This window comes from Pipistrellus kuhlii, unplaced genomic scaffold (genome assembly GCF_014108245.1).
Source record: "Pipistrellus kuhlii isolate mPipKuh1 unplaced genomic scaffold, mPipKuh1.p scaffold_m20_p_18, whole genome shotgun sequence".
NCBI classification, from domain to species: domain Eukaryota; kingdom Metazoa; phylum Chordata; class Mammalia; order Chiroptera; family Vespertilionidae; genus Pipistrellus; species Pipistrellus kuhlii.
In genome coordinates, this window is record NW_023425493.1 from 18510786 (window position 1) to 18528231 (window position 17446).

The 17446-nt window shown below is 42.4% G+C and overlaps 2 protein-coding genes across 3 annotated transcripts in view; one reads left to right on the top strand and one right to left on the bottom strand.

The window, feature by feature from the left end:
* Positions 1-247: 247 nt before the first annotated feature.
* Positions 248-13554, top strand: NPHS2 (NPHS2 stomatin family member, podocin). 2 transcript variants are annotated; one of them, XM_036442754.2, is made up of 8 exons: positions 248-556; positions 2025-2128; positions 3715-3787; positions 4860-4942; positions 7813-8016; positions 10106-10161; positions 11485-11563; positions 12667-13554. In XM_036442754.2, exons 1-8 carry the CDS (start codon positions 274-276, stop codon positions 12943-12945), a joined length of 1161 nt encoding a protein of 386 aa, XP_036298647.1. In that variant the 5' UTR covers positions 248-273; the 3' UTR covers positions 12946-13554. The 2 variants fall into 2 exon arrangements, with proteins under 2 accessions (XP_036298647.1, XP_036298648.1); XM_036442755.2 differs by having other exon boundaries at positions 12525-12782.
* Positions 13555-16791: 3237 nt separating this feature from the next.
* AXDND1 (axonemal dynein light chain domain containing 1) overlaps positions 16792-17446 on the bottom strand; it is a 52520-nt gene continuing 51865 nt past the window's right edge. The window contains exon 25 of the mRNA XM_045583417.1: positions 16792-16880. Within this exon, the coding sequence (XP_045439373.1) occupies positions 16792-16880 (89 nt within the window). The remainder of the gene's footprint in view (positions 16881-17446) is intronic.

Consider the following 17446-nt stretch of genomic DNA (forward strand, 5'->3'; position numbering starts at 1 on the left):
GGAGGTTCCCCAGTGGACGGCTTTTCCGTTCCTGCGCCCGCATTTCAGGCGCATCATCCCCAGCAAACACGTTCTTAAACCCGCGGCCCGGCACGCGGGCTTCCCAAACTCTCCGCCCAAAGTCACCCCCGTGGGCGGGAGCGGCCACAGCTCCCCTCCGAGCGGAGCCCCCCCTGGCGGCCCGCCCCGGGCCCACCCCCGCCTCCGTCCACGTTCAAGACCGCCCCCGGGCCACCCCGCAGCGACTCTGCGGGCCCCGCGCTCCGGCGGAGGATGGAGAGGAGGGCGCGGAGCCGCTCCAGGGAGGCGCGGGGGAGCGGCGGCGGGGCCCCCCGCCCGGAGGACCGGAGGGCGAGGGCCGAGAGGGGCGGCGGCCGCGGGCGCCGGGATGCGGGGCGCGAGCGGCGGGACGGCGGGCGGGAGGGGAGCCCCCGGGAGCCCCGCGCGCCCGCGGCCGCCGTGGCCGCCACCGTGGTGGACGTGGATGAGGTGCGGGGCCCCGCCGAGGAGGGCGCCGAGGCGATGGCGCCGCTGGAGAGCGAGCGGCCCGATGAAGGTAGGGCGGGCAGGTGGGAGCCGGGAGGGAGGGCGGCCTTCCTTTCCGATGGCTCCCAAGAAATGTCAGATGGAGTGGAGGGAGTCACCATGCCCAACGCCATCGAGGCCGGGCCTGAGACATCCCCAAGGGGCATCTACCAAATGCATCCGAAGGAAGACAAATAACATCAACCAAGTACCATGGATCTCAGGGGCCAGACAAGAAGGGGTGGCCGGAGGGAGTGTGGTCCAGGTTAGGGACCAGAGCACACAGCAAAGAAGCGGTGCAGCTGGATGTTATGGCCGTGGAGGACTACAGGGGCACCCAACGGAAGGGAAGACATGCATGAGCTGGTGGCTCCCGGCAACTATGCCACTTACTTTTCCATCCTCATCCCCACCGGTCAATCCTACGGAAAAGCCTGTTCAAGCTTCTTTGGGATGACCATTTTTCTAAAAGCAAAGGAAGCAGAGCCAAGTACCTAAGAGCCAGACCCGAGTTTAAATCCCAGCATTGGCACCAACCAGCTGTGGCCTTGGGCAAGTAGTTTCTTCTGTGTGGGCTTCATCCAGTCTCTTCAGCTATCCAGTGAGGAGAGCCGGGAGCCCTAAGCAGTGGATGAGAAGTCTCACTGAGGGTGAGGCCGCCTTGCTGAGCCCTGTCTGGGGGGTTTCTGTGGCTCCCCAGGATTAAGGGGAGCAAGAGACAGCAACATCCACTCCCCTGCCTCCTTTAGCCCCCACTCCCCACTCCAGGCTTCTTAAGATTTAGGAGAAATGAAAAAGCCCTTTCCTTTACCAAAATGTTGGGGATTCTCAGACTCTGTCATATCTAACAGCTCTTCCTACTTTAACATTTAATGGTTCCCTGGTCACTTAAATCAAACAAATCGGATATGCAAGGAACTGATTCCAAGAGAATATTTTGTGAGCAAAGCTTTCAGTTAGGTTTGGGGTATAGATATTAGTTTTTCTGTTCATATCCTTAATTGCTGTGTGAAAGAATGTTGTGCCTTTTTCACTTATAAAATGTAATTTTGTCTGTATGTGCATTTATTTGTTTTTACCTGGCATGGTTACCACTGTAAGTGAAATATTTGTATTTACTAATTAAACAGAGCAATAGAACTGTTATTGCTCTTAAGGAAGAATAAGGGTGGGGAGGAGGGGAGCTAGCATGATGTTAATGGAGCAGCATTTTCCAAAGTAGATTACATGAGAAACAAATTCCATAGAATGTAATTTCCTTGGAGAAAGCATTGGAAATGCTTTTCAGGGGCCTGCTCCGCCTTCCATAGGCCCACATGGCCCTTCACACAGACAATGCCCTAGCCCTGTGAACTGACTTCCCTGATACCCAGATCATTCTAACATTCCCATGGAAGTCTACAACTGTTCTGACCCTAATACCAAGGACTGGACAACACAGGCTAGTCAGTGAAGATAGTGAAGTTTCAATATACTTCTTTTTCTTTTCTTTTTTTAAGGTACCAAGTCTTCTGGGTTAGGGGCCTGTGAGTGGCTTATTGTCCTCTCATCCCTGCTCATCATCATCCTGACCTTCCCTTTTTCTATCTGGTTCTGCATAAAGGTGAGATCCTTTAAGTAATTTCCCGGAGCCTCTCAGGAACCACAACATGCCCACTTTTACTGCTGTGTTTCAATAAGGGCTGTCTGCTCCCCATGGAATGCCCTCCCCACTCACCTCCCCTCCCGAGAGAGAGCCTACTCCTTTAAGACGTTGCTCACATGTAACTGTGAAGACTTCCTTGACTTCCTGCAGCTCTTGTGTCACTCTGCTTCCACATCCATTCTAGCACTTACCACGTGTATAATATTTGTTGACACCCCATCTCTCCGATTACATGGAGAGCCCCTTCAAGACAGGGGCTACACCTAGGTCATCTGCACTCGTAACACAAATGGTGCCATTGTAATAACCTGGTTATTATGTAACAGGAAAGGAAAAAAGGGAAGACTAGAGAGACCACATCTAAGAGGCGTGCCATTTATACAGCTTTGCCAAAAAGCTGCCTTTGACATTCTCCAAGTCTGTTCCCCACTGACTGATGGGGGATGAGACTAGACAAAGGCAGTTTAGATACGTGCCCAGTAAGGTCAGTGATGTGGGAACACGCTAGTGGCCAGGATGGGGGAGAACTTGTGACTAACTGGTATTACTTTTTCTTTAAATGTTTGGCAGAATTCACCAGCGAAGCCATCTAATCATGGATTTTTCTTAGTGTGAAATTTTTAAACTACTAATTTAATCTCTTCCTCGTAGTTCTTTTCTGTTTTTCTTATTCTTCTTGATCAGTTTTGGTAGTTTGTGTATCTATAAGATTTTGTCCATTTCATCTAATAGTTCATAGTATTTTCTTATAATATTTTTTTATTTCTGTAAGGGCAGTAGCGATGTCCCTGTTTTAGCAATTTGATTCCTGGTTTTAGCAATTTGAGTCCTCTTTTTTATTGGTCAGTCTAGATAAATATTGGTCAATTTTGTTGATGTTTTCAAAGAGCCAACTTTTGATTCTGCTGATTTTTCTCTATTGGTTTTCTCTTTTCTATTGCATTTATTTCCACTCTAACTTCATTATCTTCTTTCTTCTTGCTTTAGATTTAGTTTGCTCTTTTATTTACAGTGTCCTAAGGTAGAAGATTCAGGTATTATTTTGCGATACTTTTCACAATTTGAAACAAAATATAAGAAGTGATACTAAAATATACTCCCTCTTTCTATTAAATAACTCATAATTGATACATATAAAAACTAATCATGCAGAAGAGACAGAAAAATATAAGATTGAGCATGCTGTGGAAAACATTCTCTGATTTCTTTGAGTTAGGGACTGTTGAACATTAGTGGAAGCATTATATATATATATATATATATATAATTTTTTTTTTTTAGATAATCATGGCTCTTAATCAATATTCGGTTCATGGGCTCAAAAATGAACATGGCCAATATAGTTTTATTATTATTATTATTATTATTGGTTTCTGAAATTCTACACTTACTAAATGTAGATTTTGGAAACCTACATAGCAAATTTTTTCTTGGTTCTCAAAACAAAAGATTCCTGATACCTAGAATTCCTCTCATGTGAAGGCTTTTTGAAGACTCTCTTTTTCTTTCTTGAAGTGATTCAAAAGTATTAAATTTGCTTTTAGGTTGTACAAGAATACGAGAGAGTAATTATATTCCGACTGGGACATCTGCTTCCTGGGAGAGCCAAAGGCCCTGGTAAGGAACCGTTTCTTAACCCCCTGTAGTCCTGCCAATTTCTTCAGTCCATGCATATTTGTAATATGGACCTTAGATTACATGAAATAACTTGATTCCTGATATCTCCATTTTCCAATCTGGTACTGGTAACATGGTTTATTAAGAAATTCTTCAGAGAGCATTACTACCAGGTCACAATAACCAAAAGAGAAGATGGGTGCAAGAACTAAATGCCAGGGCCAGGCTGCCCAGAGTAACAGGTGGGCTTAGAACCCATGTCCAGGCACGAGTTTTAGTAGAATGTGTGTATGGTCAGAGTTCTGTGAATTCTCAGAGCAAAGCTAAGCTAATTCAAAGTTTAGAGGGTCAGACCAAACTATGGGAAATAGGCAAAGTTCAGCATCCAGGTAACACATTGGTTTTCAGTTGGTGGGATTGAAGAAAAACAGAATGAGCACTTCTTATACTTCAGATACTGTATAACTACCAGAGATATCAACAGGAATGAGACATGGTTTCTGAGTCCTAGGACCTCCAAGTCCAGTGGAGCTGATGTTCAGAGGTCCAAGCGGATAATGGGCACTGACAGAAGCATGGTTAGTCTGAAAGGTCTAGTAGTTGGGATTTAGAGAGCCACGTGAGCCAGGAAGGCATGAAAAGGAGCCAAGTCCCACAGTGCATATATTGGAAAGGGTCCAAAGTTCCCAGACAGCTCTACAGAAAAAGGTAGAGAATAGAGACCAGACTAGGAGACATAAATCAGAATTAGAAGATTCATAATCAACCAACCAAGGTGATCATGCAGCCTATTTTGCCAAGAATGATCTCTTTTTATGCCTGTTGTCCTTGAGTAGGTTGTAACTGTGCTCTCTTTTCACTCTCAAAAGTGTTTCCAGATTGAACAACAAATTATATAGTAACCTTAGCAACAACAAACACTATAGGGGTAGTGGTGGGGTTGCCCAAGGGCCTGTGTGTGGTTGCAGGTTAAGAAAAGCAATGACATGTGCAGCCTGACCCCCGAAAAGTGAACCCCAAACAGTATCCACGCTAGCCATTCACCTGTAACTTTCTCCTCTCCCTCTTCTAGGTCTTTTCTTCTTTTTGCCCTACCTGGATACCTACCACAAGATTGACCTTCGTCTCCAAACCTTGGAGATTCCCTTTCATGAGGTAAGCCAAATGATGGATTTTGCTCTCTCTACATTTTACATGGCTGGTCTAAGGCAAAATAACTACTTAAGATCAAAAGTAGAAAAGGGAAATAGAGATATGGACTACATCAATATGAAAAAATTCCTGTACATCAAAGGATGCAATCAACAGGATGAACAACCACTCTATGGGATGGAAGAAAATAACATGTCTGATAAAGGGTTAATATCTAATAGATATAAAGAAATCTTACAACTCAACAAGAAAGCAAACAATAATAATTTTTTAAAAAGTACTTGTGATGATTAATTTTTATGTATCAACTTGACTAAGCTATGGTATCTAGAAGTTTGGTCAGGAACATCTGGATATTGCTGTAGAAGTACTTTTAGATAAGATTAATATTAAATCAGTAGACTTTGAGTAAGGCAGATTACGTTCTATAATGTGGTTGGGCCTCACCCAATCAGTTGGAGGCTTCAAGAGAAAGATTGCACTCCCCTTGAGGAGGAGAGAATTCTGCAAACAGACTGCTCTCAGGCTGGAGTGGCAACATCAACTTTCCCTTGAGCCTCCTGTTGACCTCTCTTGAAGATTTTGGACACACCAGCTGGGCTAGCATGACTTTTTGTCAGTCTCTCAATATATAAGTCAATTCCTTAAAATCTCTTACACACACACACACACACACACACACACACACACAGATTCTATTTCTCTGGAGAGACCTGGCTGATACAGACTTGAATAGCATGTCTCCAAAGAAAATATAAAAAATTGTCAACAAATGTGAACAAACGTTCAAAATCACTAATCAATAGAAAAATGCAAATCAAAACCACAATGAGATCCCACCTCACATCTATTAGCGTGGCTACTAAAGCGAAGGGGAAAAAAGGCCAGAAAATAACAAGTGCAGGCATTGCAACCCTTGTATACTATTAGTGATTAGGTAAAATGGTACTGCTGCTGTGGAAAAGAATACAGCAATTCCTCAAAAAATTTAAAACCGAATTGCCATTTAGTCCAGTAATTCCACTTGTGGGTATATACCCCAAAGAACTGAAAGCAAAATTTTGAAGATGTATTTATACTGTATATATATGTCCATAGCAATATTAGTTACAATGACTAAGAGGTGAAAGAAATCCAAGTGTCCTTCAGTGGCTGAATGAACAAAATGCGGTATATACCTACCATGGAAAATTATTCAACCTTGGAAAGTAAGGACATTCAGACACTTACTACATTAAGGATGAACCTGGAGAACATTAAGCTAAGTGAAGTAAATCAGTCAGGAAAAGACAATACTGAATGATTCCACTTACATGAGGTACCTAGAGTAGTCAAACCAGGGAGACAGAAAGTAGAGGGGTTTACAGGGGTTGGGAAGAGGAATGGAAAGTTCTTGCTTAAAAGTTTCAGTTTTACAAGATGAGAAGAGTTCTGGAGATTGGTTGTACAACAATATGAATGTACTTAACACTCCTGAACTGTACACTTAAAAAATGGTTAAGATGGTAAATTTGATGTTATGTGTATTTTACCACAAATAAGAAATTTAAAAAGTAGAGGTAACACCTAGATTTTTTTCTATTAGTAATTTAGATTTATAAGTCTTTCCTAACTGTTCCTCACTTTCAGTTCGAAGATCTTCCTTATGCTTTCTTTTGTTAAATAAAAACAGAACTTATATATATTTAAAGGCTTATTTCAGATAATAAAATGAAAAAAAAATTTACCCCTAATCCTATTACATATATATATAGATCTAGATATTTTGGAGTGTATCATTTCAGACTTATCTGCATGTGTGGTTATATTTACAGACAGGAATATATATCAAACCATACATTCCATAGTATCATGACTTATTTTACTTTTAATATATTTTAATTGATTTCTTTTACAGAAAGAGGAGGGAAAAGGGAGAGGGAGGGAGAGAGATAGAGAGATAGAGAGAGAAATGACACACAGAGAAATGACAGAGAGAGAGAGAGAGAGATATGGAGAGAGAAATGACAGAAAAATATCAACATCAATCAGTTGCCTTCTGCATGCTTCCTACTGGGGATCAAGCCCAAACCTGGGTGTGCGCCTTGACCAGAATTGAATCCTTACCTCTTTTTTTTTTTCCTTCAAATCATTACCTCTTGGTTCCTGGGTTGACATTCAGCCACTGAGTCACACCAGCTGGCCTAGCATGACTTTCTACCCAACAATTTTTGTGATTATCTTTTCATATATTAGCCATGTTTCCACCCTTTTATTTTACATGGACACAAGCATGCTAGTGTATGGACATATGTACCACAATTTATAATTCCCTGTTGTTGATATTAGGTTGTTTCCAATTTCTTATTACAGTAAGCAATACTGTGAATAACATCCTTGCAGCTAAATCCTTATGATATGTCCTCATGAAGGGTCTGACCATGGAAGTGCTGAGCACATGCGTCTGTGAGGGCACTGGGCGTGCAATACCAGCCTGCCCTCTCGTGTGCACCCAGCACGCAGAGCATGCTCATGGTCATTTCCCAGACCGTGCTTCTCTTCGGCACATTTTTGGGGGCATCAGTTTAAAAAGACCTGATACACAACTGATTTTTTCATGTCAGAAAATTCTTTCTGATTTTTTTTTTTTTTTTACAAAAATATTTACAACAGGATTCCCTTAAATTGTGAGAGTTTTGGTGTAATTAGTAAAAACTCCTTAATCTTCAGAAACATGTTTATTTTTAATAATGGGCAGGCCAACTACTCTTTGGTTCTTTCCTTGCTAAAATCTTCCTTTGAGAAAATTCCCCTTGAACACATTTAGTTCTAGTTCCTTTAATCCCAAATGGGAAAGAATCAGGCCTGTCAGCCACACTCTCTTTTCTGCGTAGGTTGTGACCAAAGACATGTTTATTATGGAGATAGATGCCATCTGCTACTACCGAATAGAAAATGCCTCTCTTCTCCTGAGCAGCCTTGTTCACGTGTCCAAAACTATTCAGTTCCTCGTGCAAACCACCATGAAGCGTCTGCTAGCACATCGATCCCTCACTGAAATTCTCCTAGAGAGGAAGAACATCGCCCAAGATGTAAAGGTACTTCAGTAAATTTAACACTGAATGTGTTGAAATTTTATCTTTTATTCATTTTCTTCATTGATCATTTATAGAATCTGCCAGGTGCCAGGTCTTCACTGTTGAAGGTAAAAATTATCACATTGATCCTGAACCAATCCTAGTCACCAGTATGGTGCAGGTTAGGCAGTCGTTGCCATAGTGCTTGCTCTCAACCTTACTCCAGCAGCTTCAGACTCATTGTAAAGTTCCCACATGGCACAAAGTGGTGGGAGTGGAAGCTGGCCGGGTGAGGATGGGGGATAGATGGGAAAGGTTGGTGGCATACCAAGATGATAAGTAATGTCTCCTGGGAGCTGTCAAGTTGGGAAAACAAAGTTAAACAATGATAAGTTCAAATCAGACTTTCAGATAAAAAGATGTCACAGACCCTTCCATGATTAATTTCCCAATCATCTAGATTTAACTGATTTGGAATTTGGGGTGGTGGGGGTGGGTAGCGAAGAGCCAGAACTGCCTCTCAAGATTGGGAAAGGTATTAAGAAGAGAGGCAAGAACAGAGCAGGATTCCAGAAAACTGACTGGTCAGATGGTAGTCACCACCAGTGACAGAGCCTGTCATGAGGCCATGGGGCACAGAACTGAGGTAGGGGGTGATGAATCATGACTGAAAGAGGGACTCCTAAAGGAGGCTCTAAGGACCAAAGGCATTGATAGTAATTGTGCTGATGGGGCCTGAGCAGACACTAATCTGAGAAAATGAAGTACCCAAATATTTGTGAGTTGTTCCACTTGTTAGTGATAAAACAGTGATTAGCATACTGGTTGTAAATAAAGGGAAGAATTCAATAAACAAGAGAAGCTAAAAAGAGGAAAAGTTATAACAAGAGGGGCACAGGAAAGTTGTTGCTCTGGAATTTAAAAACCAGCCAAGTGGTGCCCCCCACCCCCACCCCGGTCCCTGTTCATTAGCTCTTCCTGTTCTTCCCTCTCCATTAAAGGATAAAGTCCAGATTCTTGACATCCAAGCTTGCCTTGTTACGCTGAATTATATTTTGTGTATTTATACATTTGTCTCCTGTGTTATGAACTCGGTATGGCAGGGGCCATATTTTATTCATTCTCTGTCTCAGAGCCTGGCACAGGGTGATCACACAGCAGCCGGATCATGCTCTTTGGCTGAGTGAAGAAACAGCCCAGCTGTTGCAGCCTCACTTCTTGCTGTCCTTCCCGCGAGTATCTGATACTCCAGGCTCCTTAGTATTCCGCCGGCTTCCCTGCCTCGGAGGCCTGAGACTTAGGCTGTCTCCTCTGCATGCAATACTTCCCTTTCTCCACAGGCAAAATCCATTTGTTCTTTACCATGCCACCTCCTCTGTGACGGCTTTTTCAACATTCCTTCCTCTCAACAAACTACCAAATTAGTCAATCTTCTCAGGTTTCTCAATGCACTAAGCTTATTAGTTATCTAACAATTAAAAAATCATCAGAAATGATTAAAAAGGAGAAGAATATGAGCCCACATGTGGAGCTCCATGCCTTGTCCATTTTTCTGCAGAACCCACTGTTCATTTCCCCCCGCCTCCTGGAATTGGATGTGGGGGAAACGGATGCCACCAACAGGAAGGCCGTGCAAGCACCTGTCATTGAAAAAACCTGTTAATTAAGAGCGAGACTACAGACTCTGGGTTTCTAATAAATGCACTTTAAAACAGATTTAACAAGTACGCCATCTGTAGCATTTCCCATTGCTTTTATGACAAATTGCCACAAGCTTGGTGGCTTAAAACAACATACATTTAATCTTTGTTTTTGAAGGCTAGAGAAGTCCAGAGTTAGTTTCACTGGGCCAAAGTCAAGGGGTCAACAGGGCTGGTGCCCAATAGAGGCTCTGGAAGGAGAATCTGTTTCCTTTCCTATTTCACCTGCATTTCTTAGCGCGCAGCCCTTCCTCCGTCTTCAAAGTACACCACTCTGCTGCCTGCTTCCGTCATTATCATCGCATCACCTTTTCTTCTGGAGTCTTATCTCCCTCTGCATCCCTCTTGTAAGGACACGTACAAGCACCATCTGGAGGTTGTCATTGACATCTCAACTCTTCCCTCTACAGGTTGCCTTGGATTCAGTGACCTGTATTTGGGGAATCAAAGTGGAGAGAACAGAAATGTGGGTAGGAAATTAACTGGGAAGAACAATATGATAGATGGAAATATTTTGGTTTTATTAAAAAAAATTTATTTGATAAGTTATTTTTCATTGCGTGAGTATATGACTATAGCCATAATAGCATACATTTGGGGGAGAAAAAAACCCCAAACACCTATATCTATTATTTCATAAACGTAACACAATCATTGTGACATTTGGGCCAATTACTTTCATTTTCTGAGAAATCTCTCTGTATGAATTTAAAAATATTTTGAAATAAAATCACATAACATAAAACTCATCTTTTAAACCACTTTAAAGTACAATGCAGTGATTTTTAGTATATTCACAAAATGGTGCAACCATCACTACCCACTAATTCTAGAATATTTTTATCACCCCAAAAAAGAAAGCCTGTGCCTTTAGCAGAAACCTCTCATTTTCCCTCCTCCCCAGGCCCTGATAACCACTCTCTCTGGATTTGCCTGTTCTGGACATTGTATATAAAGGCAATTATACAATATGTGGCCTCTGTGTCTGGCTTCTTTCACTTAGCACAATGTTTTCAAAGTTCACTCATGCTGTAACATGAATTAGTATGTCATTCCATTATTCCATTGTGTGACTAGAACACATTTTGTTTATTTTCTCATCGACTGATGGACATTTGGGTTGTTTCCACTTTGGGGCTATTATGAATAATACTGCAATGAACATTCACATGCAAGTTTTTATGTGAACATGTTTTCAATTCTTTTGGGTAGGTACCTAGGAGTGGGATTACTGGTTCATATGGTAACTCTATATTTAACTTTCGGAGGAATTGCCAGGCTGTTTTCAACCCATGTATTTTTCATTGTTGTGTTCAGGGTAAAAGCAAAATGTTGTATCTTTTTTTGTAATACATTAAGTATTGTTCTTATTTGGTCAGTTCTGTGCTTTTCAAGACAATTCTCTTGTATAAACTTAGATAACTTCCCTTATTCTTCTTATTAATAACATGGTTCTTCATGGCTTTTTTTTTTCATTGTTCTAATTTAATAGCTGGGATTTAGATTAAATAAACTAAGTTAGGGTTTAGATTAAACATAATCCATCAACACAAAATTTGTTCTCCATGGAAAGAGAAAACCATAGCTCTACTGTAGCATCAGTGATAGTAAAAACCTGCAATAAGGCACTGACCCTTGAGACACATTCTTAGAGCCGGCTGTCTGCCCAGGGATCTGGGGATGGCGCTCTGTTAATCAGGATTTTCTGTGCGTCGTGAAACAATAGTAGGGAAGGGGGTAAGACTGTACGGAGCTGCACACCTACCTGGCCACGTTCTTTCTCTTTCAGTAAGGATGTGCGGCTGCCGGCCGGGCTTCAGCACTCCCTGGCTGTGGAAGCCGAAGCGCAGAGACAGGCCCGAGTGCGGGTGAGCCAGCACCGAGCAGGCCATCTGCCCTCCAAGGTTGCTCTTTGAGGAGCTCCGGGGAATCTGGAAGGCCTGCTCATGCAGAACATCTCCCCTTTGCTTCCCCACCTCCCATCTGTCCAGGCGCTGGGAGGAATCTGGCTTGTGCTCCCCACTCCAACCAGCTGTATTACAATCGCTCGTGTGCTAGTAGCTCCTAAATGACTAATGCAACCTCTCCTCCTGCTACTCCCTCTCTGAGGCCATTGGTAACAGTGATCATCTCCTCCAGCATGAGTCTTGTCTTCGTTCTCTCTCCCTGAAGGCATCTCACCACACTCCATCCTTCTTCTCTTGTCACCTATAGGTTAATGACACCCAGATCTGTCTCCCTAGCTCTGCGCAAGCTCAGGAGAGACAACCATGCTCAGGGGCCAGTTTCCTCCACACCAGAGCCAAGAGAAGGCTGTGCGTCCCACAGCCTCTACTCAGACATGCCAGTGAGAAGCAAGGATGTGGCTGCCAGCAACTCCTGACTTGTGTGGGTGGAATGGGAAGAGGAAAATGAGGACTGAAGGGGAGGCAGATTTCTTTTAAGGAACAGGAAGTAGGTGGAAAAACCTCTAACCACATAGAAGGCTGATAACTGAGGGGAAGTGGAGGAGAACAAGGAGGAAGATGGTCTTCTGGGCAGAATGGTATCTAACCCTCTCTGCCCATTACAGTGGCATTTAGGTGATGAGATGGGTGTTTTTCCTTCAGAAAGTCTTTCCCACTCATTTTGTTGAGTTGGGAATTACCCTTTCAGGATTCCATGTTTTTGTCTGGAATATTGGCCAACCTTTTCTCTATATGGCAAAATCCTTTTAATCTTTCAAGGCCCACTAGACATAACTCCCAAACACTTCACTATACTTGCCATTTTTTGCTTCAACAAAGTCTGCCCTAAATTACAATTAATAGTGTAATCTGTCTTCCCTAGAGCAAGATCCTTGAAAACGAAGACCGTCTGTTCTATGCTTCACAGAACCTGCCACATAGTAGATGCTTGCTGAATAGTGATTAAAACTGTCAAGGAACGAAGAAGGGAACTCACTTTGCTTTTCTTCACGTCTGTTCTCTAGATGATCGCTGCAGAAGGGGAGAAAGCCACCTCCGAGTCCCTGAGAATGGCAGCTGAGATTCTGTCAGGCACTCCAGCTGCTGTTCAGCTTCGATACCTCCACACCCTCCAATCCTTGTTCACAGACAAACCTTCCACCGTGGTTATACCTTTGCCATTTGACATGTTAAATTTCGTGTCTTCTCCCAGCAACAGGACTCAAGGAAGCATTCCCTTCCCAAATCCTTCCAGACCTGTTGAACCATTGAATCCTAAAAAGAAAGACTCTCCCATGTTATAAGAGGGGCGAAGGATAATACCTGGGAGCCTGCCATGTAACAGCCACATCCCTGTGTTCTCACTTCCTGCCCTTGCTTTGGTTGTCAGATAGAATGCCCTTGGAATGTATGAAGTTGCAATGCAGCAACCTACCTACATGAGAAGACAGTGAAATCCTGTAACGACCAAGAAGAGATACAAGTAGATCATCTAGTCAGAGAAATGATGGGAAAGAGCTTTAGCCAATGTTCTATTTTGGGAAGAATTTTGAGTCCATACATGGCTAAACTTAGATGTAGTCCAAATGTCCTTTTTGCTGTGTGCCCCCCGGCCCCTTTGGCAAGGTCTTTGTTGCTCTCATGGCCCTTTCCGCATGCTCTGGTCATTGTGTTTATCACACTGTGTCGTATAATCCTGTACTTAAGATGTAGGCTTCTCTCCAGCTGTACTATGAATTCCTCAAAGGTACATCTTAGTCCTTCTCCCCCCACCACACTCAACCTTGTACCCTCCACCCCATCGTCCTCACTCCTAATCCTGATACCTGCACTACAGTGACACTTAAATGTCCCCGAGAGAATGAAAGTAAAAGAGATAGTTGGAATAAATATAAAGAATTTAAAAGGAATTATTTTTTATAAAGACTCCTTTTTGAAATACAGAAATAATAGGACAAAAACATTTATCTGATACATGTTGCTTAAAATTGGAGGAAGCATCACTATAAATATGGGGTCAATGTATTTTCAGTATAGAATTGACCAGTTTGCTTATTTTTCAAACAGTAACAATATGTGATCAATACACACTTTGAAGTATTCTTTTCTTGTATGTATTCCCTAATATTAATACATTTATATAATTGGTCTTATTTTCTATTAACTTGCCTATACAATTAGAAATAAATATCTATAGAAAAAACTTAGTTAAGAATATTGATACATATATAGTGAATCTTCTTATAAACTTAAAAAAATCAATAACATTATAAAACACTAACATTACAAAAAAATGACTAAAAATCATTATGATAGAGATGATCTTGGGGTTTTCCATGTTGTTGTAGCAGAAATAAATGGTGGTAGCTACCCCAGTGCTCATTAATTGGTGATTTCTCTCCGTTAAAGTGTCTCTTTACTCTTCATGTTATCTGATGTTGTTATTGGAGATGTCTTCCTGCTAGCCTGTGAGAACTTTATATATTTGGTATAAAAATTCTGGTAAAGGATTTTTGTTTATGAATGTTATCCCATAAAACCCTGTTGAACATTATTTCAGAGAGAAATGTATTCTGAGCTCCTAACAGTGGACCTAGAAATTTTGTTAGCATTTTGTCTGTTGGAGACAGGCTGTTTTCCCACTATGTTTAAATAACAGAGTGCTTTGCCCATTCTATTATCTCTCAGTCACTCCAATATTCCTTCCCTCTGCCATCCTTCTGCCCTCTAAAAAAGAACAAAAACTCCCTAGCAGTCTAATATAGCAGTGCATCACGAGGCCAACCGCAGGGTCATCTCTGTCCTATGTCTCTAGGCCATCTCATCACCTCCATCCACACGGGGATAACCACACAATCTAGCCCAACCTTGCTATGCCCTTTGACTTGAGCCAAGCAATGAATCTTTCTAAGATTATGCAGGATTATTAGATTATTTTAGAACCTACATAATCCTACTGCTCTGCCAAATTCATTTATTAATATGACATCTGCTTATAAGGTTACTATATAATGAGGTGATAATTTGTTCCAAAAGGCTATTTCATCCAGTCCTGAAAAATGTTTCCGAATGTTGTTAATGGAGTCTCCCTAGTCCCTGCACCCAAGGACCAGACTTGGTTGTGGGGGGAGGGCGGTGCAGGAAGCCACAGATCGGACAGTCTCTGGGGCAATGGGAGATTCTGAAGCAGGAAAAGCTCTAAACCATGTTCAAGTGCCAACAAAGAAAGTGCGGAATCCAAAAGGTGATCAAATCCAAGTAAGCCAAAGGCCGGTAATGAAATCTGCCACACCAGGAGTATGGTGCCAAAGAGAGGAAAGCAAGCACTAACGAGGCAGACAGACTGGGGAAGGGGAAACTCCTGGGTGATTTCCTAGATTGTCTAATCCATTAGGCGTTGCAGTTTGTTTTTGTGCACCAGCCAGGGCACCAATGTAGGTGGCCCAGCTCATTTAAAGGGCCAATGGCAATTAGAGCATTCCTGAGCGGGAAGAATTTTTCATTACCACTGTGTTGGCCTGTACCCATTCCAGTGTACTGTTGATTGAAGTTAAGATGACATCAAGAGTTGCTGGTCACCTTTCACCCTCTATAGATGGTTCCTGATATTGGGTTGGCAGATGTTGTAACGACTAATGAAAAAAGGAGGTAGGGTCATGCTGGTTCAGGTAAAACCAGAGCCAGGAACGGAACAGTGAGAAGTGAATGCCAGGGTGACAATGTAACAATGGCTTGTATGGACATTTAATAATTCCTAGGACCCTTGACATCAACAAAAAGTATTCTGAAAAACTTACTAAGAATTCTTTGTTGTCATGTTGAAAACGTGAATTCCTCCTCCATAGTTTTGTAAATCCCCAAGTCTGAATAAAGTTTACTACGTCTTCAAAAAAAAAAAAAATTATTAAGTCCCACCTAAATTTGTTAGGATCATCCAAGATCTGCTGGGGAAAGCAAAAGGGTACAGCTGGGTATGCCTGGCAGGTGGTAACTGTACGTGTGAGTCTCAGCCTTAGCTTTCATTTAACCATGAACACAGCCAACTGTCTGAAAAATTTTATGTTTTCTTCCCCCAGATCTAAAGAACTGTCCAGTAGGCTCAGCATTTCTGATACGCATCCCATACACACTTCGGTGACAGCCAGGGGCAGGCCTGGCCAGGGGTTTGGCTTAAATAAGGCTGGGGTTCTAGAGTTGGGGTGGGGTTGTCTGAGGCTTAAGGAACAGGCAAAGGTCTAAAGTTTCAGGAGACAAACCCAACGGAACACCAAATATGTGAGCCAAAGCAGGTGCAGAAATCTCACCACATGTGTTTGGAGCCAGAGAGATAAGAGCAAATCCAACTAACCCAGGAGCAGAGAACTAGAAGGAGCTCTTGCTATGTGGCTACTCAGAACGTGCATTTGTCGTTTGCAACTTACTTTTGCAGGTTAGTCCAACTCTAGTGCCTAGAAGAATCCACGGTCACAAACAGAACAGACAAATGAGGCAATGAAAGCAAAGAAGGAAGATTCTGGGTGAACCTTCAGCAACACCAGCCTCTGTGAAGGAAACCATTTGAACGTTGATGGCCCATGGCCATTGCCAAACAATCCAGACACCCTTTCAGCAAGCTGGTGGCTCTGGCACTGATCAGCTCAGTGACCTAGGGGGAGGCTTATAACCATTTTGCGCTTCAGTGTCATCTTCTGAGAAATGAGGATAACAGAGTGAACCCACCTACTTTATAGGGTTATTGTGAAAATCAGATAAACCATAAGAATGCCTGAAACCATAAGAAGTTTGAAAATGCTGCAGAAACCTCCGAGTAATATCAGGATCCTTTCTTTTGAAGTGAAAAATAATGCTTTTTATTTGTCATTCTTCTCTTCAAAAAGCAGCATTTTTCTTAACAGAGACATTTTTTCACAGACCTCTGGTAGGAAATAATTGAAGAGGTTAGCAAACTTTTGCACAAGCTCTTTTTAATCTGGGAAGTAAGCTGATATACTGATTCCCTATAGCAGTCACTGTTACTTTTGTGTGGTATGTCATGGCTTTTCTCATAGCTATTGCAATGCAAGTCCTTCCGTTGAGGCACAGTGTCAGCTTGACAGCACAGAGATGAATGGGGTGCAGTCAGGTAGGGAGCCATGGCGATGCCCAGCACCCTATGGATGCTTTGGTTTGCCCTTACTGGATTTAGTCCGGCTTTTAGATTTGCTAGCACTCAAAGTACTACTCTCCTTGGGTCGTGTCCCTGAAAGACAAAAGCAATTAGAATGTTACACTAACACGATCTCATATTTACTATGCATTCTTTTTTGGTAAATTACCATTTTTTTTTTTTTTGGTAAATTACCTTTACCTGAGGGTACTTTTTTCTTTTTTTCTTTCTTTTTTTAAAACATATTTTATTGATTTTTTTTTTTTTTTTTTTTTTTTTTTTTTTTTTTTTTTTTTTTACAGAGAGGAAGGGAGAGGGATAGTTAGAAACATCGATGAGAGAGAAACATCGATCAGCTGCCTCCTGCACACTCCCCACTGGGGACGTGCCTGCATCCAAGGTACATGCCCTTGACTGGAATCAAACCTGGGACCCCTCAGTCCGTAGGCTGACGCTCTATCCACTGACCCAAACCGGCTAAGGCCTGAGGGTCCTTTTTCCATTGATCTTTAGAGAATGGAAGGGAGAGAAGGTGGGAGAGAAAGACAAACACATTGATGTGAGAGTAACACATTGAATGATTGCCTCCCACACATAGCCTGACCAGAACCAGGAACAGAACCTGCAGCCCAGGTATATACCCTTGATGCACCACCCTC